At 49.5% G+C, this 17,105-nt stretch overlaps 2 protein-coding genes across 9 annotated transcripts in view; one reads left to right on the plus strand and one right to left on the minus strand.

The window, feature by feature from the left end:
• Camk2b (calcium/calmodulin dependent protein kinase II beta) overlaps positions 1 to 2,316 on the plus strand; it is a 90,527-nt gene extending 88,211 nt beyond the window's left edge. For all 8 annotated transcript variants that reach the window (XM_021178097.3, XM_021178099.3, XM_085829123.1 and 5 more), the window contains one exon: positions 159 to 2,316. The gene's annotated coding sequence lies outside the window, so the exon portion shown is untranslated. The remainder of the gene's footprint in view (positions 1 to 158) is intronic.
• A 2,255-nt stretch (positions 2,317 to 4,571) lies between these two features.
• On the minus strand, positions 4,572 to 16,281 carry Ykt6 (YKT6 vesicular SNARE protein). Its single transcript, XM_021177457.3, has 7 exons — positions 16,032 to 16,281; positions 12,818 to 12,900; positions 11,037 to 11,137; positions 9,892 to 9,996; positions 9,570 to 9,635; positions 7,660 to 7,761; positions 4,572 to 6,338 (listed from the first exon to the last, which is right to left on the minus strand). The coding sequence occupies exons 1-7, from the start codon at positions 16,133 to 16,135 to the stop codon at positions 6,303 to 6,305; spliced, it is 597 nt and encodes a 198-aa protein (XP_021033116.1). The 5' UTR covers positions 16,136 to 16,281; the 3' UTR covers positions 4,572 to 6,302.
• Positions 16,282 to 17,105: the final 824 nt, after the last annotated feature.

The following is a 17,105-nucleotide window of genomic DNA, read 5'->3' on the forward strand; positions in this document are numbered from 1 at the left end:
GGAAATGGGTGCGGGTAGCAACCACCTCTCCTGGCAGGCTCCTTCCAGAAAGGACCTTAACTTACTGGATTCCTGCCCAAACCTTTTCCAAATAGCAAAGGCGTGGGTGGCTAGGGTGTTACGTTGCGCTGAGGAAGGTGGCCTGCCCCCTGTTTCAGAGCTGCGCCTGGTTTCGCCGGACAGAGTTGGTGTTTGGAGCCCAGCCGCCCTCGGGCGCACGGCCTGCCTGTCGCATGTTTGTGTCTGCCTCGTCCCCTCCCCTGGTGCCTGTGTCTGCAGAAAAACAAGACCAGATGTGATTTGTTTTAAAAATAAGATGATGACAACGACAACCACACGCAAACCAACAAACAAAATATTGGCATCGGATGAAATGGAAAACAAGCAAACAAACAAACAAAAACCTAAAGAAAGGAAAAAGCTGTAAAAATCTGGCATTTGTGGGGCCACCCCACCCCCAAGCTCCACTGTGTCTGTTGCGCTCCTGGCTTTGGGGACCCTCAGGGCGTGAATGTGCCCAGCCGACCGTGTTAGTCTGTAGGTACCGCACTCACCCCATACCTTGGGCGTCTGCATCCTCCCTCCCATGCATGGGCCCCACGTGCTAACCTGGCTGTTGTGGCGTCAGGTGTCTTGGGAAGGGCTGGGGGCTGCCCTCTTTCCTGCTAGTTGTGCCTGAGAGTTGCTGCTGCTCCTGCTTTCCCCTACCCGTCCCTCGTCCCGTGAAGGGCTGGGAGGGTGCTCCTCTAGCCAAGGACCTACCTTTGCCCCATGGAGTGTGTAGAAGCTTGTCCCCGAGGTCATCAGAAAAGAACCTGGGCTCTCAGCCCTGGTTCTTTGGAGAGTGAGGTATGGAGGTACGGATCTTGCCTCCAGACCTCCTGCCTGGCAGGGGTTGGTTAAGAAGGCCTGCTGGCTGCAGTGCCTACCCATGTAGCTATGAAGAGAGGACTGGGCAGAGGATGGTCTCCTTCCTGTTTGGGGTACTTGTCCCTTCCCTGCCACCAGCAGCTGAGCAAAGGTGGCCCACCCCTGGCCTGGGCAGTTCCTCTCTGAAGTTGGCGGCAGACCCTAACGAAGATGGAGAGTCTGAGATACTGGATGGATGCTGAGAACAGGCCAGGCTGCGCCTAGGGTGTTTGTTCACTGAGCTTGGAGCCTGGGTGTTCGAGCCTTGGTTAAATGTGCAGAATGTGGTAAAGAGGGGCCAGAAGTTGGGTTCTAGACGTCTGGGCAATGCAGGTCCATACAAGTGTGTGATGAGAGGGGAGTGCTTTCTTGACCTGGGCCTAGAGAAGAAGACAGAGCATGGGCCTTGACCTGGGCCTAGAGAAGAAGACGCGGAAGGCCAAAACTGGTTAGGGCTGTATTGTGTGAGGCTCTTCCAGGTAGGCCAGAGACACAGCTTAGAGAGAAGGCAGGCTGGGGGCAGAGATATATGGGTGTGGGGCCTGGATACCAGTGGGTGGAGGGAGGGCCCATCAGGACAGTGTGGCACCTCCAAGGGCCCAGTGGTGCTCCTCGGTGCCGACTGCCTGGACTCGTTGTGGGTGGCCCTGGCCCTTGGTGACAGAATATCATCAAGGCTGGACTTGTTACAAAGTCAGGCTAGGGAGATAGGTCTGAAGCCGGGTTGGGTGGGGGTGGTCAGAGGCTTTGATTGTAGGGGTTCATGGGCCTCCACCCCAACGCTGCCCACTTTAAATTCACGTCATTTTCAACCAGGATTTTCTTTATCTTTTACTACAAATCAAGCCAAGGGAGGGGCACGAAGTGGGGAACGGGACACAGGATCCTAAACTCCAAGGGGACTGTCCACCTACAGACACTCAGTGGATACCACCTTTCATCCACACTGTGCCCAGGACAGCTGTTCCCTACCCATGGACACAGGGTAAACATCTGCCAGGCTCCACTTGAGTGGCCCGAGGCCATGGAACAGTGGCAGGGCTTGCCACGGACAGTGTGAGGCCCTGTGGCCTGCCACCCTGGCATCCTGGGGTCTCCTTTCCTCTCCCACCCACCTTGTTATCTCCACAAAGCTGCCTGTCTGGGATAATTTGGGGATTTTTTTTCTGGGGGACAATTCTTTTGCATGACCCTCTAAAGAGCAGGACACTCCTGCTCTAACTGGCTAGGTGTTCGCAGGTGGTAGCGTCGACCGCTGGCCAGTGCTGTAGTGTGTTACTGCCTACAGTACTGGTGGCCCTCCTCTCTTCTCTCTTTTTGCTGAGTTCCACTGTCTTTTCTTTCTGAGCCTTGTAGGTGTACAAAACTTATTCTTATTTTGTTCTGTCTCGGGAAACTGCAAATAAAAAAAAAAAAAAAAAAAAAAAAGGACAAATTGCTTCCAGTACAGCTGAGTGCTTTATGCTGGGACCCTGCTAATTCCCGGCCACAGAACACAAACCTACCTATTCCCTAGCCCGGAGGTGGCGTAGGACCTACCGCTGATGGTGAAGGTGGAAGGAAATGGGGTCCTAAGCCCCTTTGGGGTGATCAGTAGGGCATAGCTTTCTCTTCACCCCAAGCCCTGTCCTTGTCCATCATCCTAGTAGCCAGAAGGGTGGCCTTCAGAAAGGGCAGCCATTGCACCAGGAAGAGCCCCAGGTCCAGTGTCCAAGCGTCCTCTTGAGCCCCTTTCATGCCCTTCCTGTTGGATATGCTGACTTTTCTAGCTATGGTCATGTACTAAGTAACCCCCAAGTCCGTTTCCATGGGTTATGGGTATACAGCACAGGGCAGCATTGACTCTTTGGTTGCCACCATAGGTAGAATCAAGAGGCTTCACAGAGGCTCAACCAGAAGCTCAAGTCCGAGATCTTTTTTTTTTTAATGTTTATTTTTAATTGGGTATTTATTTCATTTACGTTTCCAATGCTATCCCAAAAGTCCCCCACACGCTCCCCCACCCACCCACTCCCACTTCTTGGCCCTGGCGTTCCCCTGTACTGAGGCATATAAAGTTTGCAAGACCAATGGGCCTCTCTTTCCACTGATGGCCGACTAGGCTATTTTCTGATTCATATGCAGCTAGAGTCACAAGCTCCGGGGGGTACTGGTTAGTTCATTTTGTCGTTCCACCTATAGGGTTGCAGATCCCACCAGCTCCTTGAGTACTTTCTCTAGCTCCTCCATTGGGGCCCTGTGGTCCATCCAATAGCTGATTGTGATCATCCACTTCAAGAGCAAAGGGATCCCAAGAACCAGGACTCAGGACCGTCAAGGCCATAGCAATGCTGTGGTCTAGGGACCAACTTTGTCCTGGCTGCTGAGAGGCTCTGCCCCAGGCTTCCCCTGTGCTCCAGCCCAAAGCATGGGACAAACCTTTCCCAGTAATCTGTGCTAGGTCTGTTTGTCTTCAGTCTTTGCTCAAGTCTGCAAAAATGAGCTCCAATATCCACAGTCCTAGGCACTATTAGTAGGGAGGACCAAGGAGTCCAGAACTGGCCAAGGCTCCCCCCAACTGCCTCTCTTAAACATCTGTTTCTAAGCATCTTCACTTTGTAAGAAGGCCACTGTTGTCTACCTAACGCCCTCCGTGGGCTAAACCTAGGGAAGTGCTCTCAGGTACGTAGGTAGGCAAGCAGGCAGTAGGTAAGTCTCGAGAGCTAATACAAAAAAATCTAGGCCAGTGCCCACAGGTGCAGCAGCAATGGGCCCTCTATCTAGGGTTCCAGCTACCTATCAGCTGTAATCGGAGGAGTGTTTCCAGGCCAGGCCTCCCTCAGGAAGGCAGTGTGCTGCAGAGCCTGAGCCTCCACCATACATTATTCCTGAAGCCTTTGTGTGGGTGCTGGACAGCAAGGCAGGCAGCAGTTTTCAGGGGCAGGCCCCAGGGTTAGCCATCCGGTATGGGGCAGAGCACTAAAGCAGGAGGGACACCCCTTGAGGAACCTTTCTTTCATTCAGCCTCTTTGAACAGCGTGTACTTTAGACAGAGCTCCTTAGGCATCTGTCTCTGCAAGAAGGCTCAGGTTACTCTCAACACTTCCAGGTCCACACATCAGGCAGAGGGGCCTCTGATGACAAGGACATCAAAGACAGGCTACAAGGCCTAGCTGACCTGCTGAGGCAGAGGCGGCAGAGGCCTCAGACCACTAATTGCTAGCCACTGAGGCCATTCCAAACTGAAAACCATCCTCCAGATTTGAATAGTCCCATGCTGACCCTCACAAGCTATCTGTGCCCCTCAGGAGTAAGAAATCCCCTCAAACCCTCAGAAGTCTCCCAAGATTAGCAGAAAGCTAGGTGGTTTGCAGCCAGCCTGCACTAAATGGGAAACCAGCAAAACAAAGCACCCTCCCCAGGACTCTATTGCTAAGAGGCGGAACACCCAGGCAAGTTTTTCAGTGTGCAGAAAACTGGGCTCTGAAACAGCAAGGCTACTCCAGAGCTCCCTCACCCGCTTAACAAAAAAGGAAGGAACATTCCTACCAGAAAGGTCTGGAGGTCTATCCAGGACAGGACCCTAGTATCCACGGGAACAAAGTACCTGGTGTCTTCCCACCCCTCACTGGCTGAGTTGGGGAAGAGGTTTCCCTGAAGCTAAAAGTAAACATAAGACAGTATTGAATTTCAAAAGACAATTTTATCTGGACAGAAACTTTCAAACAGAACATAGAGAAATTAGGCATCATTAAAATACACTCTTGCCAAGTGATTTAGCATTAGAATATAATGGGGGGATGGGGAAACACTGGGCAACTCGGAGACCCTGTAGGACAGCCATATGTAGGCAAAGGTTACCTTCTCCCCACAAACTTCTACTGCCACCCACCTCTCCTCCTCCCCAGTACCCCCAGAGCAACAAGAGAAAGAGGCAGCACCCCAGGCCATTTATTACACCTCAAGTGCCAGCAACACACTGGATCTGTGCTGTCCAGGGGCCCTGGGTTGGAGAGGTCTGTGGCAGTGGGAAAATTACATGGGCAGGCCAGTCCAGGGGGGAGCCCGAGCCCTTTGGCTAGCAGTATCCAGAGAAACAGACAGGTACACCAACTAGTGGGGATTTTTGGAAGCCACAGTAGATATCCCCCTCCCCATATGAGCACTCTGAGGGCAGCTCAGCAGGCTCAGGGTAGGGATCAAAGTGAGACAACGCTGGCTCAAAAATCAGAGGCCAGCATCCCAGCAGTGGCTTTGGGGAGACAGGATCTCTCGGATATAGTTTGTGCACAGCAGACCATGAACAGGTGATGTGAAACCGGGCACACTCTGGGTTCACCACGTAGGCTGTGCTGGCAGTGGCACCAGCTCAGACCAACCCCTCAACCCCTCAATATCCTCTGCCCTGCAACTGTCTCTGATTGGGAAGGGCTTCCAGGCCAGAACCGGACAGACCGACCACAGGTAGGCACTGGAAATATTCAGGCTGCTGGCACTTGGCCTGATTTGACCCAACATGCAAGCTCCAGGCAGTTGCCAAAACACTCTTGTGGACACAGAGACAAATAAAACCAGCTTCAAGAGATGACAGCATCCACTAATTTGATCTTGATGTTCAAAGTCCAACTGCAAGTCCAGGTGAGTGTTCCTCCATACTGGACAGCTGAAGGCACCTGTGTCTGCTTCTTCCCTAAAGATGGACACTCCCCGCTGACCCTCCCAACACCAGAACAGTTGCAGCCCACACTCAGTCTGCTAGCTGATAGAACTTACACAGCCTGTCCACCTTAGCCCATTCTAAGTACCTCCCACAATGCCATCTTTGTGATACTGGGCGAAGGTACTTAGGAGGGGCCCTGTCCCTGCCAGAAGCCAGTCCTACCAGGCAGGCAAGCTAAACATGTGAGACCCAGTGACCACTGCCTTTCTCTGGCCATGGTGACCTTCTCCCAGCCCCCACAGTGCAAGGTAGTAGAATGCCGGAGTGTTCAGACTCTGCCCACCCCAGCCCTATCACTCCAGCCCCTCCCCCCACCCCATTCATGGAGAGTTAATATCGTGAGTGCACAAATGAATCCTAAGTCATACCAAGGATCAGGAAAAAGACTCCCTCCCATAGAGCCTTCCAGGGTTAGCTGAGAATAAGCCCTTCAGCACCTAGAAGAGCCACTTAGAGTTTATGGTTTCATTTTCCCAACATTACATCTTGGAGGACCTCAAATTCCTTCCCAAAGTCACAACCACACATACGAACGAACGTCAATGTTCCCACCCTTAAAGCATCCCTCCATTCCTCTTGGGAACTTCAAAATAAAAGCAGCCAGTCTGCCTGGCTCCAGATCTTCTTCTAGACACTGCTTGTCGCCAGGGGCTGGTGTGACGTGACGATCCAGCGCCTGCCTCTGTGGGCTACGTCACATGATTGCACAGCAAGAGTTTTGTTTCCGGGCCTTGAAAGAAGAAAAAGAGGAGGCTGAAGAGTGCAAGGAGGGCTGGAAGGTGTGGGGAATGGAGCAATCAGACAGAGAAAGCAAAACCAACCAGGGGGAAGCCCTCAGGGCTTCAAAGAGAGCTTCCCATATGACCCAACACTGCTTCTACTGCCAGGATGGGCTCCTTATGGTTTTTGTCGCACACTAATATTTTCAATAAAGTAATATAGTTCCTACAATCAGACCATGTATAAGCAAAAGAAGCAATAGTGGAAATTAGATTGATGGAGTCTTTCAGCAGTGCTATCACTGCCCTGGCAGAGAAATATGGTCTCTGCGCATGTCTGCAGCAGCTGCTACTGAACCGATTCTTGCTTTTTGGCCAAAGCCCACCCTTCTAACCCCACCTGATCATCTTCCTCCAACATTGCAACTCAACATAAATATGCATAGGCAGACTTATCTCTACTATTGTCCCACAGTGGGCCAAGAACACAACGTTGGGGCTGAGGTGATGGATCAGAAGTTAAGAGCACTGGCTATGCCAGGCAGTGGTGGCACACACCTTTAATCCTGGCACTCGGGAGGCAGAGGCAGGTGGATTTCTGAGTTCGAGGCCAGCCTGGTCTACAGAGTGAGTTCCAGGACAGCCAGGGCTACACAGAAAAACCCTGTCTTGAAAAAAAAAAAAAAAAAAGCAAAAAGAGCACTGGCTGTTCTTCCAGTGGATCAGGGTTCAAAACCCAGCACCCACATGGCAGCTCACAACCACTTGTAACTCCAGTTCAGGGAATTCTATGTCCTCTTCTGGCCTCTGTGGGCAGTAGGCATTTATGTGGTGCACATACATACATGAGGCAAAATACCCATACATATTAAACAAAACAACAGAAATGTTCACAACGGGAAACCTTCTCCCTGCCTGGAGAGAAGCAGGCAGTCAGCAGGAGGTACCCTGCCAATGGAAGGAAAACGTATAGAGAGCTAAGCACCACCTCAGAGACGTGAACTGCTGGTATCGTAAGGATTTATGCCCAACTGTTCTCCCAACAGAGGAAGTAGGAAAACCCTGGTGACCAAAGCTGGAACCAATATGGGAAGTGGGTGGTAGCTCTGAAACCAGCAAGGCCTAGCCTTGGTCAAGCAGCAGGATGCCCGAGTGTACGCTGCTCGTCCCTGGAGCTGAAGCACTTGCTTTAGGTCCTCATATCCCCGGGAGTAGTACCCAAATCTCATCTTGGTTAAATAAAGGGCCAGCCCTCATAAAGAATGTCAGAGAAACAAGGTGCAGTGGCTGTGTAGACAGGGATGCCCTGGAGGGCCAGGCAGAGCTACTCACAGTTTTATAGAAGGCTTTCGACTGTGTTCCCAGCACTTCTGACTTGGATACCAGGTCATCAAGCTTCTCGCCTCGCTCTAACAAAGACTCCATGGTGTTATGCTAGGCAAGAGAGAGAGAGAGAGAACTCTTGGCTCTGTGCAGTGAAGTGTCTGCTGACAGCAGGCCCTCATGGAAGTTTAATGGCTAGAAGTGCCTCCTCTGGGCCCCTACCCAAGAGACACAACAAGCACTGAGACCCAGGCCCAGAAGATACTCCAGTCAAGTCAGTAACACAGGACCTGGTGGCTTTCCCATAATTTTTCCCAGTACAGACTGAGATAAGCACTGCTCTAGGAAAGCTCACACAAAGCATGTTTGTATTATACTTGTGTACTGTAAGCACACATGTGCAGAGAGGTTTCTGTGTGGCAAGAAAGACATATCTGAGTGTTCTATGACCACACTAGGATGACAATGGCTGTCCAAAATTCACAGCCATCCGGAGCCTCTGAATGAAACTGTACTTGGAAATAAAGTCTTTGCAAGCGTCCTAAGCCTAAGAAGCACGATGCTAGATTAGGGTGGCCTTAATTACATAACTAGCATCTTCATAAAACTAGAGACGCAGACACAGAGAAAGCCATGTGATGACATAGGAGAAACTAAGAAACAGTGAGAACTGTCAGCAACTTCCAGAAACCAGAGAAAGGCCTGGAACAGACTTTATTCACACGGCCCCAAGGAGGAACCAGTCTGGCTCAAACTTCAACTTCGAGCCCCAGCCTCCTACGAGGGAACGCGTGGCTGTTGTGTGGAGTCATACAGCTCATGGTTAAGTCTGAGCGTCCATAGGAGACTAATATAGTGAGAAAGCTATGTCATCTGACCCAGGAGCCACAGAGTTACCAAGCACTTGAGACAAGTCCTAATATGTGCCTCAAGGGCAAACATAACACATTTCAGAGACTCAGGCCCAGTATACAGAAGACTTTATTAGGACTGGAGAGATGGCTGGCTCAGTGGTTAACCATACTGCTTGCTTTTCCAGAAGACCTGGGTTCAATTCTAGCACCCACATGGCAGTTCACAATCATCTCTAACTCCAGTTCCAGGAGATCCAATGCCTTCTGGCATGAAAAGGCACTGCATTTGTGCAGTGTCCAGATATAAGGGTGTAGGCAAAATCACCCTTACATATAAAATAAAAAATTGTCAAAGGTAACACTGTATTAATGACTTTTTTATACTAAAGACATGATGGAAAGATATTTGGATATTCTGGATTAAATAAGTAACACCAAATCTCAACTACTTTCCTTTCTGTCATTTAAAAATATGACTCCTTCAAAATTCAGAGTTACACACACATATCATATACACAATAGATTACACGCTCAACTGACAGCACCGTGACAGGAAGCCTCGAGATGAGGTTTAGTCTGTCAGCACTACAATCTGCCTTGTGGAAACAGGAGGACAGAGATGGAGGCCCTCTGAGGAGCAGTCCTGCTGCCTGGTCCATTTCCTTTCCCAGACAGCCACTGCCAGGCAGCTAGCTGTCCACTGGTGTGAGTGATACCAACTGAGGAGAGAGCCACACTGTCCTTTACTCCTGTACATAGCTGGGCAATTCATACAGCAGAAAACGTCAACTCAAAGCTAGGGTACAAGCTCACTGGCAGAATGCTTACCTGGAACATAGAATGCTTACTAGGACCACACTGATTCCCAACCTGGTCCCCTCCAAGTAGAGGGCACTGTAAAGTAAGATGAGGTATACAGGGAGAGTGACAAAGTTGGTGGAGTGGCAGCCACCACTTCCTGAAGCATGCTGCGACTGTCATTAAGTAGGAATGGACGCTGTGTTTGGTCAGCGCACATCCTTCTGTGCTTTGGCGTCATGTCTGCCCTCCACCCTTCCTGCTTACCAGAATGATTTTGGTCTCGTCCAGTTCGGCCTGTACTTTACTCATAGGATCAGCTTCTCGGGGGTTCTAGGAAAGAGCCAAAACAAAGTCAAGGCTGAGACTGAAGTAGTTACCTATAAACAATCTTCAACTGAGGAAACTACCAATTCTCACAATAAAAAGGCACAGAACAGTGAACTCAAAACCTACGGCTATCTGAAACTATTTCTCTGTGGTTTTCAAACAGACCATTCACCTGTACATCAGCCTTGAGCTACCACAGGTATTGACCTTTTCCAGATCACACAGCTTCTGGGACGGTCTCTAGATGATGTTTCTTTACCTGGTATTTACTAAGGTGATCATACAGGCTTCCGTACTGGATTGTAGCAGGGGATCCTACTGGCCAGTCTATTCTATCGACCTGCTTGGAGAATTCATCTAGTACCTGAAAAACAAAGGAGACGCAACATATCTTCCACCCAGCTTCCTAGTACCTTTGGTGAAGCACCTTCACCAACAGCACTCATCCCATGTGAGGCTCCAGGGCAGCCCAGGATACACAGACATCCAATGGCAAGGGAGCTGTCTAGGTTCAAGTTCCTCTATTTGAGTGTTTATCATTAGAATATATCTCAGTAGTCTAGAGGCAAACGTAAAGTGTGCCCAGTATAAGGTAAACTTCATCTGAGGAGGCTAAGAGCATCCTCATTTTATACTAGCTCTCTAGTTTTCCAAAGTAATTCTTTAAGAAAGTAAGCTTGCCAGACAGTGGTGGCACTCAGGTGGCAGAAGCAGGTAAAGACCGAGTCTGAGGCCAGCCTGGTCTACAGAGTGAGTTCCTGGACAGCCAGGGCTACACAGAGAAACCCTGTCTTGAAAAACCAAAAAAGAAAAAGTGAGCTGGGCCTTTGGATGTGCCGAAAAGTGCTTCAGTGCTATGAGGGACAGGGCAGTACTTTCCGTCTCAGGGTTTATAATGAGAAGTCACTGGGTGCTAAACTCCATGGAGTGAATAGGAGTTGTGCTGCAACACGCCTTTAATCTCAGTACTCAGGAGACAAAGACAGGTGAAATTCTGAGTCTGAGGCCAGCCTGGTCTACATTATGAGTTCCAGGCTAGACAAGGATACACAGTAAGACCCTGTCTCAAAAACAAACAAATAAACAAACTGCACGAAGCCAGTGGAGAAAGCTGTAGTGACTGGCTGCAGGAACAACAGGAAGAGAACCCTGAACCTTCAGCAGAAGCCCAGGCAGAGGCTGGCAGCAGTGGCCCTAATCCAGCAGCAGGACACAGGTGACCTGAAGGCCAGAGTCAGCCCCAAGGAGGAAATACACAGAGGCAGCATTTCAAATGTCTCCTGGCTTGGACAGACAGGATGGGGAAACCGTGGCTTCTGGAACATTCACCCCTCGTGCTTCAGACTCTGCACCCACCACGTCTCACACCTGACACCCCAGTCAATCTAGTCCAACAACACTCACCTTCTCCAGCAAGGTGAAGGCCACCCTGGAAGGGTATTCGCTGTCAGCAATGACCACACCTGCCAGACTGTCGCTCCGGACGTAGACATGGCAAAGATACTCTACGGAGACAAGAGATCTCACATAAGAGGAGGGCTTCAGGCTGTTCTCAACCTGCCAATGCATCATAATGCTGGTTCTTGATTTCTAGTTCAAACAGAGCCACTCTGAAACTATTCTCAAACTCAAATGCTCTGAGCGAGGTCTACGAGGAGGCTCTTTACCGCAGTTCTATGGGCCACACCCAGGAGCTCTGACTATTTAATATCCTAGACCCCCTGATTGTATGTGTATAGCAGGATCTAAGTGAGCTGCCCGGGATGAAAACACACCAAAGACAATGTCCCTAGGAGCAAGTCTAGATCACTGCTCAGGCCAGGTCTGGCTACGTCTTGGCAATTTATGGCCCTCCCCGGCTCTGTGCTGCTCCTAAACTGAGGGAATACCAGACAGGACAAGCTGCTTCTCCTTTCTTAAAATAATCTTGTCAGGGTGGCTGAGTAGCAGAAAATGACTTCCTAGGGCTTCAACCCCCTGTAATAAGACAACACAGTTTGACCTTCTCTAGCCTGTGGTGGGTGGCTGGAGGAACTGTCTGGAGAAAGCCCAGATAGTCATGGATGAGGTCTCTAGGGTTATTGCACTAAAGCTGCCTTATGATTATAGAGGGGATGGTTTGCAGAAAAGCCTGAAAACAATCAAAGGATTCAGAAATGACATGGCTAACCGCATCCCCAGAACAGAAGAACCTTGGATGAGAGCTTACAAAACCAACCTCTTGTTTATGGAGCTGACCCAGAAGATTCCAATGTTAAACAGAAAGAAAAACAAAAGAGGAAAAGAGTGTAAGTCCCTGGAATCCGAGAGAAGCAGAGATCAACAAGGACAGAGAGGAGGTGGGATGGGAATTATCATCTTATTTTATATACATTCCCAAATAAGAAGGAACCAAACATGGAGTCAGTTTCCATGGAAACTAAGAAGCTTGCCAGGGTGAGAAATGGTCCTTATGGGATAAAACTGTGAAGGGTAGACAGCAGGAAGGAGAGAGCACTGATAGTCACGAGTCTTTTTCACTTCTGTGGTAGTCACAGGACAGAAACTCTTCAGAAAATATACAGCCAGTATACAGATCAGTGATCTATCATCAATTCAGGAACTCTATCCTGGGGCCACTGATTAGGACAGGTCATCTTTGTTTATGCTTCAAGAAATTCATGTAAGATCAAATTTGTCTGTGAAATGTATCAGTCTGAAATAAATACTCCAACCTGATATCCAAAACCTGAATTATGAAATAAAGGAAAGATCCTGATGAAAAAGAGAGAGAGAGGGGGGGGGGGAGGAAGACAGAAAGAAAGAAAACAAATGTTAAGGAATACAGTATTACCTCAGTGCAAGCTAGAAACCTTCTTCTGAAGGCTCTACTCTGGGAGGAAAAGCAGGACGTGACGGCTGCTGCTGGACCAGAGAATCAGCGCCTATCACTCCTCAGCCTGCCAGGCTGGGGCAGGTGGAGAGCCAGAGTCTAACGTGTAGTGAGTGTAAGCTGTGTAAGCGCAGTTGCACATCAGGGTGCAGCAAGTGTGGACTTCAACATCTGGTTTAGTGCTCTTTATGGCTAGGAGGAGCAAGGCGAGGACATGCAGTAGCAGAGGAGCACAGGGCTGGGAGCAGTCACACGGCACAGGCAGCATGTGTGACAGCCAGGCCAGCACTCAGAGGGGCGGGAGTCCTCTTACCTTGTTCTTTGACAGAAGCTCTGCTGCCTTTCTCCGAGCGTTCCACAATCAGTTGACTTGTAAAGGTCATGAATTCCTGAACACTAGGAAATACAACACATATTTACAACCTCCTTTCGGTCACACTGTCCCCAACACAGTGGAAAGTGACCTCTGAGGTTCTCTTGGTTTTATTCATTCCCTCTTAACCTTAGAAACAGTATTAAACCCAATGTAAATGAACACGAAGGTATATAACACCATTCATGCCACACTTGTGTACAACAAACCAGGCAAGTGTCTGAGAAATCTTCAGGCTACAGTTATCTTAACATTTCCCTTAAAACATGACTTGGGGTCCAGTGAGATGGCTCTGTGGATAAAAGCACCTTCTGTCAAGCCAGAACACCCGAGTGTGATCCCTGGAACCCACATGGTGGAAGAAGAGAAGTGACCTCCATAGGCATCTCATGATGCACTCACACCCCCACACAAACACAGAAAATAAAGCTGTGATTGAAATCTTAACGATATGCCTGGGTTCTAGTGTCAAAACAGAAAGCACCTCCTGTTCGAATATCCAAGAACCAGGATGAATAAAATACACTGCTCTAGAAAAACACTAGTGGTAGAAACTGTCAGGCAGAAAGAAGCATGCCTGTTAGTACTATGGCCACAGGACAGATCCTGGCTGGGAATGCCACAGACCTACTCGGTGAGAGCTAGCTCAGGTCTGCTGAAGCCCTGGACAGTGTAGAGGAAATGGAAAGAAAGAGCTTAGTCAAGGTAGAAGTGGGAGTCACTCATATGAAGCTGCAGTAGTGGTTTATCATGGGCCCAAAGAGAGGTGCAAATCTGACCAGAATGAAAGAACTTCAGGAGATGGTCCAGCCAGAGGACAGGCGAGAAACCTTCAACTGGAGATGCATGATCAAGGGCAGCCAGGGCCATCAGTTCAAGGTTGATCATTTTTTGAGATGGGGTCTATGTGGCCCTGGCTGTTCTAGAACTCTTACATAGACCAGGCTGAGAGATTCACCTGCCTCTGTCTCCCAAGTGCTGGGACTAAAGGTGTGCACTCCTGTGTCCAGCACTACAGTACTCTTAACTACAACAGCTGAAGACCTAGCTCTGAGATTTCAAGTCTTACTAGGTGTCACCCAGATTACTGTGCTGACCTCGATAATAAAATCAAGACTGGTGCAATAGATATAGGTGAGTTAATATACACAAAGCATTTGAAACACTATCTGACACATAATATACTACTATTATTATCATGAGGGAATGACATGGTGAAAATAATCACAAAAATATTTCCTTTTTAATTCCCAAGAAAGCCTTTGCAATAAAACTTTTAAAAAGCTATCCAGAGCAAGATTACAGTCGTGTGGATTGGGACTAGTGCACTAATTGTGAGAGATTTTAGTAATCACAGTGACATGAAAGGTAAGAATGAGGGGTCTCACTCAACTGGAACATATGTCTCTCTGCTTCACTACTGTCATCTGACACTAGATAACACAAGGGTGTCAAAGAATGAGATGGTAGCACTGTGAAGCTCGGAGAATCCTCCATATAAACACACAGAGAGAAAAACAGAAAGACCCAGAGCCAAGTTGGCACCACAGGGTCTATCCCAGAAGAACACCAAGCACAGAGCAGAGGCCAGGGTACACAGAGGAGAGTAGCAGGAAGAGCAGACGGAGCCAGAGATGACTCAACAATTTCACCTTCAGGGGGTGCACACCACAGCAAATTGTAAGCTGTGTCTCTGTGTATCTGAGCATCCATGTGCCATCTGTGTGCAGCTGCGTGTGTGCGCATGGAGTCTTTCCTCAGGAGCCATCCACCTTGGTTAGGATGAAGTTGGTTACACGCTCACAGAGTAGGCTTGACCAGGGGGCTAGTCATCATGCAATGATCCCCAGAGGGTCGGTCATCACGCCCTGAGCCCCATCATCTTGTCTCTGCTTCCCTAGCTTTGGAAGTACAAGCATGTGCCAGGACACCCAGACGTTGGTTGGTTTGTTTGGTTTTCCTTTTAATGTATTTGGGATCAAACCCAGGCCCTCATGCAGCAAGCAGTCTCCCGAATGAGCCATTTCTCCACTCAAGCTACCTTCCAACCCCTTGGCAAACACTATTCACATAACTATATTCCACAGCAACTCATGTCCGTCAGCGGATGGATACATAAACAAAACATAGTGTTTACATAAAACTCAATACTGTATACATTTTAAAAGGGAGAAAAATTTGGTATCTGCAGAAACATAGGTCAACCTTGGGGCCATTCTGCTTAGTAAAATCAGTGGGACACAAAAAGCCAACTACTATATATCCCACTTATATGAAGTCATTAGAACCATCAAAAGCTGAGACACAACCTGAACAAGCAGATTTCCCCCAGACTTTGAGACAAGATGACCACAGGTCCTACCCTGTTGGGCCCTTCTCCTTTTGTATCTGAATCACTCCCACTAGACTGGGTATCTGTGCAACTTACCATTAAAGCACCCCACAATCCTCTACACGCCTGCAAGCAATACAAATCCAGTGGTTCCTGCCTAGCTACCAGTGTGGACCCTTTCTGATAATCAAGGCCCAGACACTAAAAAGAATGAGTTTGACACCCGACTCCCAATCCTTGAGGAATCAACGATTTTACTCATAAAAGAAATACCTCCATACACCTCATACGGAACTGCTGGAAAGAGCTTTGACCAGCGACTTTCACAAACTGTGGGCTGCAACCCCTTTGGCAAACCTCAATCTCCAAAAATACGTATGCATAACAGTAGCAAAATTACAGTTATGAAGTAGCCACGAAAATAATTTTATGGCTGGGGGTGGGAGGGTTCCCTCAACATGAGAAACGGTACTAAAGGGTCGCAGTGCAAGGAACGTGAGAACCAGTGGCAACGACGAAATATAAAGGTGGCTGTTAAGACACCAAACACTGGTTAAATCACAGGGTGCGAGGCGTAGTCAACATACTTATTTCTGAGTCCCGAGATCCCAGATCAGAACAGTTGGCAGCGCGTCTGTAATCAATGGCCTTCTAATCTTTCTACAACAGGGCAATACCGCGGAGGGCAGAGCCCTTAAACAGGGATGCTAACGACTCCTCCGGCACAGCCTGCCGCCCGAGGGAGGCCGAAGCCGTGCTCGCCCTTTGAGAGACTCGACTCCCCGGACTCCGGGTCCAGCCACCCGGGCCCGGCCCACTTACCTGGACCTCTGGAAGAAACTAAAGGAAGACACGTCGTACGCGGCCTTGAGCAGCACCGCTTTCGGATCGCCTTTGTAAAGGACACTGAGGCTGTACAGCTTCATGGCGCCGCACCTTCGGGTCCCCGGCTGGGCCCCAGACCCGCTCCCAGGAGCGCGGCCACAGTCCCTCAGAACAGCCGCGGCCGGCTCCTGACGGGGCCGGGCCGGCTTCTTCCTCCTGGGGTAAGGCCCACTTCCGGTTCCGGTGGCGAGTTGCTCCAGCCGCTCCTCGGAGGACGAAAGGCAGGGTACGCGCGTGCGCGGACGGGTAGCTAAGCGGCGGGGCGCGCCCGCGTCCGCTCGGGTCGGCGCCAGAAGGCTCGGTCTCCGCCTGCGTGGCAGTGCCTTGGCGCACGTTCCCTTCCGGTCTGTCCCGCGGACCCTGGCTGCCGATGGGCAGTGCTGTGCCGTACCATCGCTCTTCTTTCCCCATTCTGTTAGAATAACAACCCGTAGCTGTCCCCACTCTATACTTTTGTTGCATCCTATGTGTAACAGCACCAGGCTAACCAACCCTCTTCCCTGGGTGTCCCAAGTACAGACGACTAAAAGAAATGTCCTTCATCCTTTCTGTTGCAAAAATAAAAATCAGAAACGTCACTGGCTGTGGCCACTCAGCATGGGCACACTTGTTCGACAAGCCAGGCGGTCAGAGGTGTCAGCTATATTCACCTGCACTGACACCATGGCTCCACAGGTGGCAGACGGAGAACCATTTCTGAAGAAAGCCTCTTTATCCAAAGTTGTACAAAATTACCAGGATAGTGACCTTGCAGAAAGAGATGTGGATGAAGAAAATTGATAGCAAGAGGCAGACCTTGGGCTTCCAACGTGAAAAGTAAAATGCTTATCAAACTCCCTTACAGCCACTCTTGGCACCTCTTCCTGCTTTTCTCTGACTTTACGCAGCCTTCCTTGATCCCAGGAAGTCTCATCTAGAGATATGCGAACTCCCCAAGCCAAGCTTGTTAATTTATTTCAAATGACATTGTCTTCCCCTGCGTTTCCCCCAGCTGTTATCCAGTCTGAATTC

Source organism: Mus caroli, unplaced genomic scaffold (genome assembly GCF_978045245.1).
Source record: "Mus caroli unplaced genomic scaffold, Mus_caroli_1 scaffold_13, whole genome shotgun sequence".
Lineage (NCBI taxonomy): Eukaryota > Metazoa > Chordata > Mammalia > Rodentia > Muridae > Mus > Mus caroli.